The sequence below is a fragment of the Solenopsis invicta genome, chromosome 12 (assembly GCF_016802725.1).
Source record: "Solenopsis invicta isolate M01_SB chromosome 12, UNIL_Sinv_3.0, whole genome shotgun sequence".
NCBI classification, from domain to species: Eukaryota; Metazoa; Arthropoda; class Insecta; order Hymenoptera; family Formicidae; genus Solenopsis; species Solenopsis invicta.
This window is the reverse complement of record NC_052675.1, coordinates 4,958,912-4,978,627: the sequence shown is the minus strand read 5'-3', so window position 1 is coordinate 4,978,627 and position 19,716 is coordinate 4,958,912. Positions and strand designations below refer to the sequence as shown.

General features: G+C 32.9%; 1 protein-coding gene and 1 pseudogene across 1 annotated transcript; both read left to right on the top strand.

Moving 5' to 3' along the window:
• Positions 1 to 1,188: 1,188 nt before the first annotated feature.
• Positions 1,189 to 7,788, top strand: LOC105207340 (annotated as a pseudogene).
• Positions 7,745 to 14,891, top strand: LOC105193398 (epidermal growth factor receptor). Its single transcript, XM_039455853.1, is given in 8 exon segments — positions 7,745 to 7,873; positions 8,226 to 8,536; positions 9,016 to 10,230; positions 10,784 to 11,189; positions 11,317 to 11,498; positions 11,500 to 11,518; positions 12,096 to 12,382; positions 12,385 to 14,891. Coding segments are annotated over 8 exon segments (2,496 nt in total). The 5' UTR covers positions 7,745 to 7,818; the 3' UTR covers positions 12,406 to 14,891.
• The last annotated feature ends 4,825 nt before the right edge of the window (positions 14,892 to 19,716 follow it).

Genomic DNA, 19,716 nt, shown 5'->3' with positions numbered 1-19,716 from the left:
ATTATCTTTTATGTTACATTTTTAAAAACAGATACATTTTAGCTAACCAAATTAGCTGACACAATTTGTTAGAAATTACTAAAACTATTGACATTTAACTTTTATATGTAAAATGTTCATTATTGTCTGAGTTAAGATTAATAAAAAATTGCAAATTATTAAATGGCACGGTTAAAGAACAAGTATCGATTCTTTTTAATATTTAATTAAATATAATTTTTGTATAAAAAACAATTTATAAATAATCGTAATCTTTGCTAAATATATACAATACAAGTAGATATGCAAACGCGTTGAAAAATGTGCAGCAGTTTTTCTTTAAAAAAATTCTTAACAATAGGCAAACATTTACGAGTTTTAGACTAGAATACTTTCTCAAACATCTATAAATTTTATATAATAGATCTAAATACTTATAGTAATTACAATTGTGTACAAGATATATATATATATATATATATATATATATAAGATGTGCACTTAATTCATATTTTATGAGTCTAAATGATGCAATACTTTATCTGAAAAATTGCTAATATCTAAAGCCGGAACTCAACTTTTCAACGCCTAAAACACAAGAAAAATGCAGTTCAAAATAACAAAGAAATTTTCTTTCACGACATACAATGTAATAAAAAATGATATTAATTAGCAATATTCATCAACAAATTAAGATTAATTTAGTGGAAACATATACTCATATGTAGTCATAGAAAATAATTTTATTTATGCATATATGTATATATATGTATGTACGTTCACTAAGAATACAAACAAGCTCATCTAACTTTGCTAATTAATGTAATAGTATGTAGACAATTTTATAACATAATATTGTATTATTTAAGAAAAATCTATTGAAACAAATGTTTCCTATTTATCAATCCAATAATTTTTTAAATTTTGTACAAAAATATGTCTCTACTTATTCGAAAAATTTAACAGAAACCTTGAATACAACAAATGCAAAAAATCTGATTGATTATTGGTGATGCTACTTAACTTAATTATATATTATTATTTTTGATGGAAACCATATGTATAAGAGATTTTTATTTGTCTGACAGAAATCTGTAAATTCTGCGATTTTATAGCGGCATTTTTTCTTCTACGAAAAATCGTAAGACAAATATTCCGACAAATATTTGCCATGCCTCTTCATTATGACAATCTAGTCGTTCATTTTTGATGCGGCTCGACTTTGTGGGACAAAAGGTAGGTTGACAGAAAACCTGCGTGGTCCCATCGGCAATGCAGATCCACATTCGGTCTGCATTCTCGAGGCTTCTGGCGCCATACCACAGTAAGCGCACATTTGGCATCCTGCGACTCTCAATAGCATCTGGCCGATACAAATACACGAGTACTCAGGTTCGCTTTCGTGTTCCGCCGGTTCTTACCTTCTTTGGTTCACGAATCCCGGCATTGTCGGCGACGATATCTTCTTCTGCGACACAATCCCTCAGGTACCTCGCGCAAGAAGGCTGTCCTTACCGCGCAATTATTTTCACATGACTCCGATCACCGGTCAGATTAAGACCGTCCTTTCGGCACCGCGTGCCGATCGCAGCCGCTCGTTTGCGAACAGTCCGCGAAGATGCAAGTGCGATTTAAGTTGCGTGCAAAACCAAATTCCAGGGGAGTTGCGACAAACGTGCGACTACAGTATGTTCTCCGCGACGGTCGTTTCTTTGCGTTGCAAGGAATTTGCGCGAAGCTATCTAATAAAGTCTTGAGTTCTTTTTCATATGGTCGTTTTTATGTGCCAAGGAGAATTTACTTGTTTAGTTAATTTCTATATAGCATACTTTGTGATATTTATGATTATGTCATAATTATTAGGAGTTATTATAAAAAGAAGGAAAATTATACACTACAATAAGATAATATTTCTTCAAAATATCTTAATGTCTTATTATATTAAGAAAGATTAGTTTATTTATTCAGAATTCTCCGTACAATTATTGCTGATAAAGAACATGTAAAAGGATATAAAGATTTTTTTTTATATTAATACGTATACAATACCGGTAATCAGTCAATTCTTATATTTAAGACCGTCTTAAGTATATAAGTACCTTAAGATGTCATTCACCAATCAGAGAGTTGTATTAATATCTTAAGACATTACTTAAGATAGTCTTGAAATGAGACTTGAAATAAACTTATGCTTTTTATGATAGTATGTAACCTTAATTGCCGCAATAAAAAAATGTATTGTTTTGTTAAACTAGTTTTAGAAAAATAAGAATTGTATTTCATTATCTTATTAAATTTTAGTTTTTTTATATAAACATACCTGTTTTGAATTTCCAACTTTTACTAGCGCATATAAAAAAATTTCGGGTAAAAATAATATTCTGTAGCTATAAACTTTTTCTTCTCAACCCTATCAGATATTCAGCTTTGTTTCAAGAGAAGAATTATGAATTAATTTTATTTGTATATGAAACTAACTCTCATGCTAAGTTTATGTAGACGTTCTTTCAATATTAATATTAATATTAATTCATATACAGTTAATAATTATTTTTACTAAGGAATACGAGCGACTTTGTGGCTTACGAAAATGTTTTGTCCTATTCTGTAAACCACAAACGTTTGTTTATAAAACATAACTTATATACGAAGTATGCATACGCGGCCTCTGAATGTAAGCGTCAGTCATTTAAACACAGTCAACTCAAGATTGTAATTACCCAACGAAATCACGGCAGCGCGTATACTACATTTTATAAAAGTGGTTCGCCCACCAATACGTTTCATACATAAAACGCTATCTCTAGATCACGGGAAAACTCTTCACAGTGTGAGTGGTATTCAAACTATCGTAATCGGAAATAAATTACGCAAGATTTCTTCTACGTACAGAAAATCCATATCTAATCTCAATATTTGGTTTCAATCCCGTTAGTCGAATTGCTCAATAAAGTATTAAACTACGTATATACTTGAAAGATATTGTTATATGTAATTTATAAAACTCATTGATGAACAAAGACCGTTAAATCATAGTTTCAATATTAATTCAAATGTAAAACTGATTTATGCAATAACAAATATGATGGCAATTAAAAATAGATATTAAAAAAGTATTCTCTTTTGAAGGGTTGCCAAGATTTTTTTTAAGACGACACAAAGATCAAGTAACATTAAACTAAGCATATTTATTTGTTACTCACTGATCACATATTTTAATAATATTTTAATATTTTTTAAATTAAAAAGATGTTACTTTCTTGCTACTTATTAATCACTAATAGTAAAAAGATTTATAAAGGAAGTGGGATAAATGGTAAAACTTTCTTCTACACCAAAAATAAAAAAAAAATCTTACTCAAAAAAAATGTTGCTATCATTGAAATTTCGTTGAAATTGGCTATCATTCTTCTTTCTTAAGTATTTTGTTCTTCTTCTTGTCATTTATAACGTAGGTTGCGTTTGTAAACGAACATTATCTCTTTTATCGGTAAATATTTTTGACTGTGGTCTAATTTTAGTTTCCATTATTTCATTTTTGAAACATTTCCATGACAGTAATTGGTATATTGTTCAATGTTTAGTGACGAACTAACGTAATAAAACCGTATTCTGTATTTTTAATTTTATCTCACGCCTATGTGCAAATCAAAATAAATGAATGTGAATAGTATAATATAGTTATTAGGATATCATCCATGATAATGACTTAAGTATTTATAAACTTCCTTTTTATTCAAAAACATCCAATAATAAACATCGTACTCAATTAAGTTCTTTGCAAACAAACCAATTTTTCGATATCAATCTATACGTCGTTTACTATTTTATCTATAACTTTGTCAAATTACTAAATATAGATAAAATATTTGAGGAATTTTAAAGATTTAAAATAATAAGGTTATTAAACTTAAGAAATTCATTTCTTTTATCTTTCAAAGGAGAATTCTTTTAAACTAAATAATAATATAATAATTATAGATTAGTTTTTATATTATTATATTAAATTAAATAAATAAAATAAAGTTATATTACTATTACTGTTATTATAATTATTTTCTTAAATCTATTTATATTTTTAATAAATCGAGAAAAAAATAGAGGTTAAAGTAATAACAATGTCTTTACACATTTCGATCTATATATATCTTAATATTTATATAAATTTAGAAACGTAACTTATATGTTAATGATTTTGCTTGTAGTTTGCATCGGTACAAATGGCCGTCTCTCCGTGCCGTCCAGCAAACAACATCACTACCGGAATCTTCGAGACCGGTACACCAACTGTACTTACGTCGACGGCAACGTGGAGATCACATGGCTCGAGGAATTCTTCGACCTCAGTTTTCTCCAATATATACGGGAGGTCACCGGTTTCGTGCTCATCAGTCACGTGGACGTGCGCAAGATCGTCCTTCCGAGCCTACAGATCATCCGTGGCAGGACCCTTTTTAAGCTCAATATTCACAACCATGAGTTTGCCCTCTTCGTTACAATGTGTCAAATGCACAACCTGGAGATGCCGTCCCTTAGAGGTACGTTGTCTACTTTATTCGTATTATGTAAGGGATAAAATAAAATAAGGCATAAAGTACTTCCAAGACTTTAGTCAAGTTGACATGACTGGAATGAGATTCAAACGATAAATGACATATCTGTATGATACGTTTGAATATTTAGTTATTTATGTAAAGTAGTTATTTATGTAAACTGATTATATTTATAATTTACGTTTATAATTAATGACGTGACGTACAAACATTTTAACAATTAACATGTTATTAGTCTAAAGCTTACAAATATACAAATTTGATATTCTTTAATAATAAATTAAATATCTCTTAAAAATAATAATATCAATTGAACATTGTTAAGCGAGAAATTTAAGATGACCTGTCATTTCGTTTGCGACAACACCTAACTTGCCGCACTTGATTTCATCATAGATATACTCAATGAGAGCGTGGGCATGTACAACAACTACAATCTCTGTCACATGAAGACTATTAATTGGAAAGAAATAATCACAGGCCAAGGCGGAAAATACTTTTACTCGTACAATTTTACATCGCCAGAACGAGTATGTCCAGCATGCGATGAAAGTTGCGAACAAGGTTGTTGGGGCGAAGGTCCGGAGAACTGTCAGAAGTTCTCGAAGACAAACTGTTCGCCTCAGTGCTGGCAGGGCAGATGCTTCGGTTCTAATCCGAGCGAATGTTGCCATCTTTTTTGCGGGTGGCTGTATCGGCCCTAAACAGAGCGACTGTCTTGCCTGTAAAAATTTCCTCGATGACGGCGTGTGCACGCAAGAATGTTCGCCTATGTAAAAGTAAGTCACCTCATATACTTCCGTCTTTACACAAGATTAATGTAAAATGCTACAAAAGATGTTACGATCACGATAAGTTTGGCCCGTCAAAATAAAAGTGATTTTTGAATGCGGGAAACATGTTTAGCGAGAAACACACGCGAGAAATAATAAAAAAATTCTCCAATCAACAAATGCTAAAATAACAAACAATTACAAATGGAAAAAAAGAAAGAAATTTCTTTTATTTGTTTTTTTTTTTTTTTAGAATTTGTGTTTAAGAGAATCGTGCTTCAAAAAACAAATTATCTGTTTTAAAAACACATAATTTTTTTTATATAATATTTATATTTTTAAAGTTAAACTTAATAATATTTTTGATTTATTTTGATTTATTTATCTGTTAGTTAAAAAGTTTTTTATCTTTTTGCTGTGTTCCTTGCTACAAATGCTTTCAAAAATCATTTTTATTTTAAAAGGCCAAAGTTATCGTAATCACCTCAATGTTACAAAATACAGAGTAATATTTTAATTTACCGACTCGATCGTTTCTTCATAATTAATCAAACAAATAATATTTTTCTGAGCATTTAAGCATATCTTTCTACATAATAAATTATTTAAAAAACTAGGATTTTGCTTATATTGCAAATTAATTTAGATGACAAAATTAATAATAAAATTTAATATTTAATATCCAAATGTTGATGATACTTTTAGATATAATTCAACAACTTATTCATGGGAAACCAATCCTGACGGAAAGTACGCGAAAGTATGGGGCGACATATGTAAGAAAATGTCCGGATCATCTCTTAAAGGACAACGGTGCATGCGTGAGATCTTGTCCACCGAAAAAGAAAACAGTGAATCTGGAGTGTGTTCCTTGCGATGGCCCTTGTCCAAAAACCTGCAAGGGCGTAGAAAAGGTGCACTCTGGTAACATCGACACCTTCAAGGATTGTACTATTATTGAAGGATCTATCACGATTCTGGATCAGAGTTTCGAGGGTTTTCAACACGTTTATCCAAATTATACGTTCGGCAAACGATACAAAAAGATGCATCCCGATAAATTAGAAATCTTCAAAACGCTGAAAGAGATTACGGGTTATCTTAATATTCAAGGAGATCACAAGGATTTCAAGAACCTTTCGTACTTTCGTAATCTAGAGGTGATCGGAGGCAGAACGCTCACGGAATATTTTGCGTCGTTGTACATTGTCAAAACTTCTCTAGTATCTTTTGGCCTGAGTTCTTTAAAAAAGATTTATTCCGGCTTGGTCGTTATTTTGGAGAATAAAAATCTATGTTACGCACAAAGCATCAATTGGACCAGAATCAAGAAATTATCTGAACATGAAAGCCTTTTGTCTAATAATCGAAATGAAAGCGAATGCAGTGAGTATAGTAAAATAATTTAGATATAAATAAGATTACATAATATTTTTTTTAATTTAAAAATTAATTCTTTTTTATTAACATTCTAAATGGAATAAATTTTTTGTATGGTAACATGTATATTTTTTATAATAAATTTTATTTTGAGAGCTATTTTTATGTTTTCCAGACTAAATTAAAATTATAATCACATGTTTGAACGATATTTACTCACTTTTATATAAGTAAGTTATATTAAATTTCTAATATGAAAACCTTACAAAGTATTGTTCGACATGCAGTTAAAGATGGTCTCGTATGTGATGAGGAAAGTGTTCAAACGAAGGATGTTGGGGACTGGGACGACAACAATACTTATCGTGTAAAAACTTTATTCGAGGAAATGACTGTCTTCGAGATTGCAATGATACTGGGTAAGTCAATAAGCGTAGAATTAAATAATACGAAATTGAAAGTTTCAATAATATGACTTCTGCCCAATCGAAATTGCTATCCTAGATCATGGATTGAAGGTTGAAATTGAAAATCTTCCGCGAGAAATTAAGCCTCAATTTTTGCCTTTTTTTTTTCATCGTTATTCATCTCATAAGCATATTACGTGTGTGCGTAAAGTACTGAGAGTGCAGCACGTGCACTCTTAGTACTTTAATTGCATTAAAAAAGCAAGTGAATGACAATCTTAACAATTTGAATTACATTTAAATAATTCTTTACATGTACCATTTTATTCTTTTATCTTTGCAAACTTTTTATATAATGTTTTATTCCCCGTTACTTTAATTAATCTTTTTTATTTGCGCCTTTTACGTGTCACTTCTGTACATGATAATTCATTGTCGCTTAATAATTTTATTTACGATTGTGTTGTCAGAATGTATCAAGCAGACGAAAAAACCTGTAAGACGTGTCACGAAGAATACAAAAATTCCTGCACCGGTCATAGTGCCGATTAATGCAAAGGGTGCAAACATGTGCGAGACGGACCATTCTGTGTGCTCGAGTGTCCATCCTCGAAGTACAACGACAACGGCCAATGTAAACATTGCCACCAGAATTGCGTAGGCGGTTGCGAGGAACCAGAGAACAACATAGGCGCCAACGGATGTCATAGTTGCGAAAAGGCAATTATGAACGGCCATGTACCAGAGGGATGTTTGCAAAAGAAAGAGTTGTGTCTCGATGATAAGTTATACCATCATTTTATAACTTTTGTATTAGCGTATGAATTTAATTTATATTCTATATAGAAAAATAGAAAAAAATCGATACTTTATATTAATTATTATTATACAACCAATAATTATATTATATATAATAAGAGTTTTGTTATGTTAATTATTTTTATTAATTCTACAAATGTTTGAAAATAATAGTAAACGTTGTTACAAAGTATAATTAAAAATAATAAATTAATTATAATACATTTTTTAAACAATATGATAATAAGAGGTAAATTTATGTAATTTCTCAGTGTTATAACAAGTATTATTTAATGTCGTATGTAAAAACGTTTATATAAATTTTTTTATTATAAAATTCGCAGGACATTATTACGAGTGGGTGAGTCCGTTGGAACAAGGTCCTTTAAAACCTCTCGCCGGAAAAGCTGTCTGTCGCAAGTGCCACCCACGTTGCAAGAAGTGCACAGGATACGGCTTCCATGAGCAAGTGTGTCAACAATGCACCAAGTATAAAAGAGGGGAGCAATGTGAAGAAGAATGTCCTGCCGATCATTTCGCGGATTCTGACACGCAGCTATGTATACCGTGCTTCGCAGAATGTCGAGAATGTTTTGGACCAGGCCCTAATCAGTGCTACAAATGTCGGAATTATAAAATTTATATTGTACGTAAACGTCAATATTAAAGAAGTAGTTTTTATTACGCTTTACATTTATATCTATTTTATTACAATACATAAACGTCATAGACAATACAACATACTTGGGGGAAAAAGAAAATATAAAAAGGAAAAAGAGATCTTTTATTTTAGTAATATCAACATCAAAATACACATATCTTCATAATTATAATTTATAATAACATGCAGCAATGAACATTTTAACGATGATAATAGCGCTTATTCAACATAAATTATATATAAATAATTATAATTCAGAAAAGAATTTTTTATTTAAAATATAAAATTATTTGTTAAATAAGCACTATCATTCTTGCTGAATTGCTTGTTGTAGCCTTTATTGAATTATTAATTCTTTTTTTACATTACCAAGCTTCTATATTTTTTATTATTATTTATAAAACCTTTATATGTATGAAAAGATTAACAGTTATAATATTAATTTATATAATTTACATATTTAGGATAGGATAGGCGATCCCGACGACAACTCAACATCCTTTAACTGCACGGAGACCTGTCCACCAGAGTATCCTCACAAGATCTTTCCTCCTGACAGTGAGCCATACTGTTCTATAGAAACATTAGACCTCGGTTACCAGATGGAAAACGAGTTTCATCCAGCTGTTTTGGCTGGCATTGGTGTTTTATTAGCGGTGTTTGTTATTGTCATCGTTGTGTTACTGTACTTCTGGCGAGTAAAAACGAAAGCTAAGGAGAACACAGTGAAAATGACGATGGCTTTGACCGGATTAAACGACAACGAACCACTTCGACCGACAGGTGTAAAACCAAATCTTGCCAAACTGCGAATCATCAAGGAAGAAGAGATGAGGAAAGGCGGTATATTGGGTTATGGTGTTTTCGGCAACGTGTATCAAGGCCTCTGGGTACCCAAAGAAGAGAACGTAAAGATCCCAGTTGCTATAAAGGTTCTTCATGATGGCACAGGTGCAAATACGTCCAAAGAATTTCTCGACGAGGCTTATATTATGGCTAGTGAGCATCCAAATCTGTTACAATTACTTGCGGTATGCATGACGTCACAGATGATGTTGGTGACTCAATTAATGCCCCTGGGCTGTCTGCTAGATTTTGTACGCAGGTACAAAGACAAAATTGGTTCGAAGCCACTGTTAAATTGGTGTACGCAGATCGCGAGGGGTATGGCCTATTTGGAAGAGAGAAGATTAGTTCACCGAGATTTAGCAGCGCGAAATGTCCTCGTCCAAACTCCAAATTGCGTGAAGATCACCGATTTTGGTCTTGCTAAGTTATTGGACATTAACGAGGAGCAGTATAAAGCTGCAGGCGGGAAGATGCCGATTAAGTGGTTGACATTAGAATGCATTCAGCATCGAGTGTTTAATCACAAATCGGACGTGTGGGCTTTTGGAGTGACCATTTGGGAGGTTCTCACTTATGGTGGTAGACCGTACGAAAATGTCTCTGCTCGAAACGTGCCAGAATTATTGGAAAAGGGCGAAAGATTACCGCAGCCCGCGATTTGTACGATTGACGTATACATGATTATGATTAAGTGCTGGATGCTTGATGCTGAATCCAAACCTAGCTTTAAAGAACTGGCCGAAGATTTCGCGAAAATGTCTAGAGATCCTGGTCGATATCTTGCCATTAAAGGAGATAAATACATGAGACTGCCTTCGTATACACTACAGGTAAATTTTGCTTGTATGCAAAATTTGCTGTATTACCGAAGCTAATTATGTTGATATAATAATTAAAAATTATTAAAATTATTATGTAATGGATTTCATTGATATAATAATTGCGTTACGATCATATCAATAATGCTTCAAATTGTTCATATTATATCCGTATACTTAAGCAGTTCATTAATATAAAGTATATTAGATATCGATAATAATCTATGAATTTTTAACGACTAATAATAAAAAATTGTATATTCTCGACTCCTAGAATATAATAACTTTTGTAATGTAATTTTACTATAGAACAAAAAAATAAGAAGAACAATACAATTTCTATCAAAGCAGATTTTGATACTTAATAATATTTCTGTATCAACTATTAAATATATTTTTTTATAAACCACGTACCGATATGGATTGTCGGACATAAAATTTTTAAATCAAAGTTAGAAATAATACCTTATAACTTTTTATAGTAATCATATAATGACAAAAATTTCCAATGTAGAATTTCACAATACGATTTAGTATTAGCTCGACTCTTAATTTGAATTTTTAGGACGAAAAAGAGATGATACGAAATCTCGCATCAGCGATGGATGGTCCTGAAACTTTGGTGGATGCTGACGAGTATCTACAACCTAAATCACGAGCTCCACTTCCGCCTGCAATTTCCGCATCAAGTACTTCTGGTTCACCGCCAAATATGCCAGTGAAATCGTGCTGGCCGAACGGCAAGCCACTCGCCGCTGATTCTCCAACGCCGCAAAATCAGCAAAATTGGGATAGAGAGCTCTTGAGGTATGGCGGAAATCATGGGAGCGGAAACGCGTCGCACGAGGCGAGCAATTCCGGTCAACACACGCATTACACGCATCCCAATGGTTACTGCGGACATATCGCAGGAATAGATAACTCGTATTCGAGATATTGCTCAGATCCATTGAAGATGGTCGGTGTTAGAGGTAAGCAAAATGTTAATTGCTAAAAAAAAGTGGAATAAAATATCTATTGCGGCAATGATTGATATTGAATCATTATACGCACAAACATCGTGGGATGAATTTTAACGAATCAATGGGGAAATTTCAGATTGCGATGTGACAGATGACTGCTTCGATACAAAAGTGAATCAAGTAATGCACATTGTTGCGCATCAGCAGGCTCAAGTCGGAAACTTGAAATTGGATTTGCCATTGGATGAGGATGACTACCTTATGCCATCGCCACAACTGCCAGTCAATACAACGCAATATATGGATCTCATTGAGGTTTGGGGAATCCAAACCAACAGGTGAGAAGTAAACCTTGGTACTAATCTCATCTCTCTGTTCCTCTTCAATCCTTAGATTTTATCAGAGCTCGATAACATCTCAGCGTACATTTCTGTGCAGTGCACTTTTTTACAATTTAAACAGATATAAGGAACTTACAGTTTAAACACCGATTCCAAATAATCTAATTTTGGGTATTAAGATAATCTCGGAGATTTGCTATTACCTTCCGAGAGATAGATTCCGAGAAGTATTCGGAATCTATCTTTCGGAAGGTAGTGGCAAATTTGAATATTTGCCACAGAGAGCACAGACGCAAAACTTTCTGCATCAGTACCTACAATTTAATAATTTTATCTATAACGTTGAAAATAGAAATGTATTAACTCTTAGGAAAATTTTTTTTACTGTATTTATTTGTACTTCTACATATACATAATTTTGTACAACGTCTAATTTAATTTTTCCTTACTCCATATATAATATTTATTTATTTTATCACTTTATATAAATGTAACATTTATCTATAATTTTATATGTCTACATATATGTATTTGTGCTCTTTACAAAAGCAAAACTTTCTTATTTTTTATCTAGAACTAGAATCGAAGCGGTTGAACAATAGATTCCGAAAGTATCCAGACTTCCTAACGATTCAAGGGAAGACATCACTAGACAATCCGGAATACATAATGCCGCAGGATGAGGGTCCGCTAACGCCGCAGACCTTGGGTATTCCTACGCCGGACTTGGAAAAAGTTTTGCCAAATGGCGCCTTTGAATCTCAAATTAGGCAACGAAGTTCCGAAGAAAAATCAGATCACGAATATTACAATGACTTTGATCGGTTGGAACGGGAATTGCAGCCATTAAAGCCTTTTAGGAGAAGAATGAAACGACGGTGTGATTCTAGTGGTGCTATCGCGAAAAGAACCGTTTAAGATTCTATATGGGACCAGGGATGATTATACTGATAAAAAACTTTTATTGGGATAAAAGATGAATCTTGGAGGGAAAAAGAGAAGCATTGCTTTTCTACATCGCAACATTATCTGACCACATAGCTACTCAATTTCTGAGTACAGGACCCATTGTACTTATAAAAGACACTTCACTCAAGTGCCGTGCTCGATTGTGATTAGATGTAAGACGCGTTAGAAACTCGTGCGTATTATGGAATATAAATAAAATAAAAGAGACTATAATGACATACCGGAAATGGGAATCGTGCGACAGCGATACTCGCGAACAAGTAGTGCAAAGATATTCTTAATGTGCCATTTGTCGTGGCTTGTAAATAAATTACTTCTCGTAATAGTTTCTCGAGGATATAAGAAATATTCTAGGACTTAATTCGCAACGACAGCGTCAATATCGTCTTTGCTTAATAGTTTTACTTTAGGACTATATTAAGGCATTTGGGCCCTGCCATCGCAAAACGAAGTCCTCATATAAGTTTGAAAAATGGTACAAAATTGGTAGAAAACGACATATAAATGATTTTACTTATTTGACTAAATCTTTTTACATTTGTCTTTGTAACATTAACTCTATTATCATATACGTGTTATAATAAATAATACGGCCCAATTTTTTCGAAGTAATGAAATTATAAATGTTGATCTTTACAAATTTTTTAAACTTAAATCGATCTTTCCCTTATTAGCTATTTTTACAAAGATATCTATACACTCTAAAAGTTAATATTCACAATGACAGTACCAATTTTTCAACAAACTTGATTAAAAATGTGAAGTAATATCTTTTTTACACAAATTTAAATTTTTTAATTGTAAAGTTATAAAGAAATTACAACGCAAATTATTAAAAAATCAATGACCATTCGAACTCCAAAAAGATTCATAGTCGTTGTTAAAACTTTAATAGTAAAATTTAAACATTTTTGAGCGGAATACTTGAAAAAATATATCAGGAAATCGCTCATTACATTATATTATATAAAAGCTGTTTCAAAAGTTTTTATTTCTTTTTTGAACACACAGATTTGTTAATGGCATTTTACATCATTAAATAATAAATCTCTTATGTCTTTTTCTAATAAACATAAATTCAAATATGTTGTTAATTAAAAGTATTTTTTTATATTGACAAAGGATTTAATTTCAAATTTAGAATATAATAATGTATGAATGTATGTATACTCGAAATGGCAATAATATTTTTTCAATTTTATTAATGTTCAATATAAATTCTTGTTGGAAGTTAATGTTTTTAAAGATGTTTTAGTATTTATAAAGTGTTCCGCTTAGAATGACGAAAGTTAAGCAGTCCCGCTACAAAGGCCAGCTTGCAGCAGCGTCATATAACATAAGTCTGATTAATAGTAGTCTTTGTTTTAATCTGCTTTATAGATCATAATGTGGGAGAGGGCAAAGAAAAATCAATTATCTATCGTTCAAAGCTCAAACTGTTGGACGTTAGGGCAACCAGGCCAAAATATTTGTGCGGTACACCGCTGACTGTGATATGAGTTACTTTATTTCTTCTGACACTCAAATACCGCAATAATTTGCATTTTCCCTTTTCTCGCAGTAAGTTATGACAGCGAAGCTACATTGTCTTATTTTACTGCCGAAGATAAATTCGCCTCGCGTTGAGATACGAATCGATGCAGAGGAACGCGATTCTACTTAAAAATGGAGAAACAAAGAGACTCGAAAACGTTTTTCCTTCTTCTTATGCCATCATCTTTGTAGCGGAATCAATTGGCTGATGGAAATTATCAGTTATTTCATTTTTTATACGTGAAACACGATTTGTACATAATTTAGCGAGTAGAATAGTAAACAAAAAAGCTCTATAGGTGTAAGAAACGCAAAAAAGAGTCGGACGGATCAATGATCGTATCGATTGCCAAAATACGGCAATCCGTGTGTAACTACACTAAGTAACAGTATGATAGGACGTGCCATGTTGTACAGAAAAAAAGAAGAAAATATGCGAAAGAGCAAATTTTATGATGGAGAATGGATCTTTATTGTATTTAATAAATTCTCGGGAACTCTGTTCTACGAGCCTTGCATTTGCTATAAATGAGCAGGAGCGTGCGCGAGATTGGCGATCTTTTTTGGAAGTAATATTGGTAAATTGTAATCAATAAATTATCGTCATTTTATCATTTGGAGGAAAAATGATGATGATATTACATTATTATTAAATTATTTGTCACATAACCTTAATAGCTTTAATTCTCTAATTTTGATACTTTCCTTATAGTATCATAAAGTAATCAAATCAAGTTATTTCGAAACTATAAAGAAATAAAAATGTACATTTAGATATAAAACACCTACATTTTTCTTAAATCATCCAACACTGATATAATATTTTTTACATGTAAGCACTCTGTAAAAAATATCATAAAATTTAATGTATCTTTAAATTACACAAGTATATTAAATTTATTGTATCTATTACAAAATAGTATGTGCATGAAATTTAGTACACTTTTGACAACATCAAATTTTTTTAATGTAGTTGAAATTTATTTTCCTTAGATTACATTAAATTTTAATGCGTATTTTTAACAGTGTGCAATAGATATTAATTTTAACTGCCTAAATAACAAAATAGCAACAAATTTAATCAAATTTTGACCACAGATCAATAGTTATATATTCCTTCAATTTGTTCCAACGACAAAGCTTGCTAACATGCTATGTCAGCAGATTAGTGACAGAAGTTAAATAGAATCTGCGCGCACGAACAATTTAATGACAAACTGGCAGCAAAAATCGAGCAAAAGTTACAAATTCTGTCCCAGATAACTAAGCATCTTAGCGAAATCGCGTAAATTTATGATTATAACTAATAATGCTGGCAATTTGTCTTTCATTTATCTTCAAGGATTTCAAATATACCGACATTAAATCAACACGCAGTAATGTATACATGTGTACATTGCCGTAACGGCAACAGTATGAATTTTAATGATGATGATTTCAAAGTTACAAGCAAGTTTCTAGCAAGTTAATATTCAAAGTTATCATATTGCGAAGACATCAATTTGTCAACCAATGCTGACTCAGCTACTGCAATTCTAATAGCAACACATATAATTGCAAGCAACATGTTAGCCATAATATCGACACACGTTGCTATTTTCTTGACTTCTACTGCCTACTGGTACAGCATATCAGCAGACACTTCGTTATATTTATGACGGCAGTTTACCGACATTATCAAATATTATAGACTCTACGTACAATTTGTTGCCTTTTGACCAATAAAAATTGATAGCACGCTCCACTCAAAATTTGTTTTTGCAGATTTGATTCGGGTAGAGAAAAAAGAATATATATATTTATACACAAAATATTTCTTTTCTTAATATTAAAATACAAAATGATATTAATTATGAATTTCCAAAAATATTTGCACACTTTTCCTATCGCAATCGTATTTTATGATGATCGAAATAAAAACGAAAACATTTGTAAAAAATGCTTGCGAAAAAATAATCTACACTGATTTTCAATTTCGCTGCATATCGTACAGTATCTTACACGTAATAATGTAGCCAAGACGTATCGTGTACATTGCATTAAGTGTTACTAATTATTATCATTGTAACAAATTCTCTTTGTAATATATCATTCATCGCGACGCGTTACTCGCCACACGAAGAAAGACACGTGATTTTTCTTGGACGGACCAAGAAAACGTCTTTCCATTATCCTCACTCTCGCAGATTTGGTCTTCTAAATGTAAATTAAACTGCGACTGATCGTGGTAATTAGAAATTGTACAAGGTAATCGAATGTTGTGTAATTTACGAGGAGTGGCCATTCGGTTGTGGACATAGAATTTATAGATCTTTATTGTATCATTATATATCGTAAAAATTTATTGTAATAAAGAACACTCATTCCTACCATTTGTCGTTTTTCATTTGAAACAACATAATTTAAAAATATAAAAAAATGTTTATAATTTACGTGCTAAATAGATTAGCATATATGCTACATTTTTCAATAATATTTTTTCGGATACTCACTCTTTCTCTCTCTCTCTCTCTCTCTCTCTCTCTCTCTCTCTCTCTCTCTCTCTCTCCCGAGTTCTGTTCTGTACCATCGTCACCACGTCGTTACAAGTTTGCTACTGTACATGAGATCGGCTTATTTCGGTTTGTAAGAGTTATAACAATATATTATAACAGTATACTCGTATTTAAATCAGAGAAAGAGTACGTCCTTCTCGACCACACCTGATCGCGAGATACACGCCGCGGATCACAATCGCGTGGACGGCAATCACGCCGCAACATAATTAAGAAATACTCGGAAAATGTACATCCTTTCTCAGAATTTTTTATACATGCAATTAGTTGTAAAATGCTCTAAGATTTCTAAGATTTTTCTATAATTTTTGATAAAATGTTTTTTATAAAATCTGGAAAATTTAAAAATATTTTTTTTAGAAATAATATGATAAGAAATATTATATTTTTAAATTCAAATACGAGGTGTGTTCAAAAAGTATCGCGAATTTTGAATTTTCGCGGGTTACGTATATTCGAATTTCGATCTTTTTGTGGCGTTATGTTGGTACTCATGTCTCTCACTTATGCCGACAAGCTCGGCCATTTTGAATGTTCACTTAATTGTTGACAGCTGCTTTGCTTGCACGTGTTTTGGATCGTCTTCGATTTTTACCTATTCAAAAAAATGGATCAAAGAACCTGTATCAAATTTTGTGTGAAAAACGAAATTAAGTGCGCGGATGCATTCCGAATGTTGACTGTGGCATACGGAGAAGCTACCTTGGACCGAAGCAACGTTTATCGGTGGTACAAAATGTTCTCAGAAGGCCGAGAAGATGTGAACGACGAAGAGCGTGCCGGATGCCCGAGCACTTCAACAACAGACGAAAAAATTAATGAAGTGGAGAAAATGGTATTGGCCAATCGTCGAATCACCGTTAGAGAAGTTGCTGAGGACCTAAACATATCGATTGGCTCGTGCCATTCGATTTTTATCAATGATTTGGGCATGAGACGGGTCGCCGCGAAATTCGTACCAAAATTGCTCAATTGCGACCAAAAACAGCATCGCATGAACATTGCTAATGAGATGTTGGACTCTGTCCGCGACGACCCAAATTTGCTCCAGAGGGTCATAACTGGTGACGAATCGTGGGTTTATGGTTATGACGTGGAAACCAAAGCTCAATCATCTCAATGGAAGCTGCCGCACGAACCAAGACCGAAAAAAGCGCGCCAAGTTCGGTCGAATGTGAAAGTTTTGCTGACAGTTTTCTTCGATTGCAGGGGCGTGGTGCATCATGAGTTCTTGCCACAGGGTAGAACGGTCAATAAGGAATATTACCTGCAAGTTATGCGCAATTTGCGCGAAGCAATCCGCCAGAAACGCCCGGATTTGTGGAAGAACAAAAATTGGCTTTTGCACCACGATAACGCCCCTGCTCACACATCGTTGCTTGTGCGCGACTTTTTGGCCAAAAACAACACACTAATGATGCCGCAGCCACCGTATTCCCCAGATCTGGCCCCCTGTGACTTTTTCTTGTTCCCTAAACTGAAGAGGCCCATGAAAGGACGACGTTACGCTACGCTTGACGAGATAAAGACGGCATCGAAGGAGGAGCTGAACAAGATAAAAAAAAATGATTTTTTGAAGTGCTTCGAAGATTGGAAAAACCGTTGGCACAAGTGTATAATATCTCATGGGGATTACTTTGAAGGGGACAAAATAGATATTCATGAATAAATAAATAATTTTTGAAAAAACACAAAATTCGCGATACTTTTTGAACACACCTCGTATATAAAGAATTCCGAGAGATGTAGACTTTCTAAATATTTCTGAAAAATGTTCCAATTCATATAAAAATTTATAAGAAAAATTTTCATCAGAGGATATATAGAATAAAATATATAAAATAAAACATTAAATATTTTATAAACAATTATAATTTTTTTAAGTTTACTTTAATTTCGCTAATAAATATGAGTCTATAAATAGATATATGTATACATATATACATTTGAATACACATAAGAAATGAAACGTAAGGATTAATGTTTATTGATTCACATGGTTACTTGCATAAATGTTCATTTGTTACATGTATTAGAGACGGTGCCATGTACTTCGGCTCGGCGATAGTAAAATTAACAATCCAGTTTGTCATTATTTGTCAAATACGTTTCAGATAAATTGTAAGGTCATATAAAGATCATTGCTATTCTTTTAAGTGGAATTATATAATTTTTATTACGTCATATGATTCCTCTGCTTGATCTAAATTTAAAATTTAATCATGAAAAAAGTAAAGCATACAAGATAAGTCTCAACACATGATAAGTCTTAACAAGTCTCTAAACGGACCACTTGACCACATTGATAATTTTGATATCGATAAAAAGAAGGTAAGGGAGAGGGAGATAAGATGACAACCTTAAGGTTTGTCGATTTTTGCTAATTTCTGCGTGTAAAATGTAAAAATAACAATCTATTTGTTTTTTTAAATTTACTAAAACCTTGTTTATCATCAGTAAAAATTAAAAGTTAAAGTCGAATCGTCTTTTCCTTTACTACCATCCTTCTCTCCCCTTCCTATCAGAGATCCAGAGGATTGAACCACACCAAGCATTAGCTTGAGTGTGGCCTCACTCGTTTCTCTGTCTTCCTCCCTTTCATCCGAGCGTCGAGGAAGATTCGCGACTCCTCGGCGTCTCCCTCCTCTCTCACTCTCAGTGCCGTTGAAGAAGACTCGCGAACGTGACTCTTCGACGTCGACTCTCTCTCTCTCTCTCTCTCTCTCTCTCTCTCTCTCTCTCTCTCTCTCTCTCTCTCTTACTCACTCCCCTGGCGTCGAGGAAGATTCGCTAACGCGACTCTTCGACGCACTCACCGTTTCTCTACCCCGTGACTCTTAACATTTTTCTCCCAGCCCAGTCCTACTTTCAAAAAGGCGTTCTAACGGGTGTCCTCTCCGACCTAGCGGATTCGTCTCTCTCAGTATATACTCGTACTTATATTTTCATCTCTGTGCCATTTGCTTTTCCATAATTAATAATTTATCTCATTAAAAATTGTAGATCTCTCGCATAGACTTCTCTCTCTATCACTTAAAATCATTTCTTTCGGAAGACCGGTAAGTCATTTGCTCATTCACATATCATCGTGGCAATCCTTCATTGGCTAATCATCATGTTGTCTTTGAAAATGGGCCG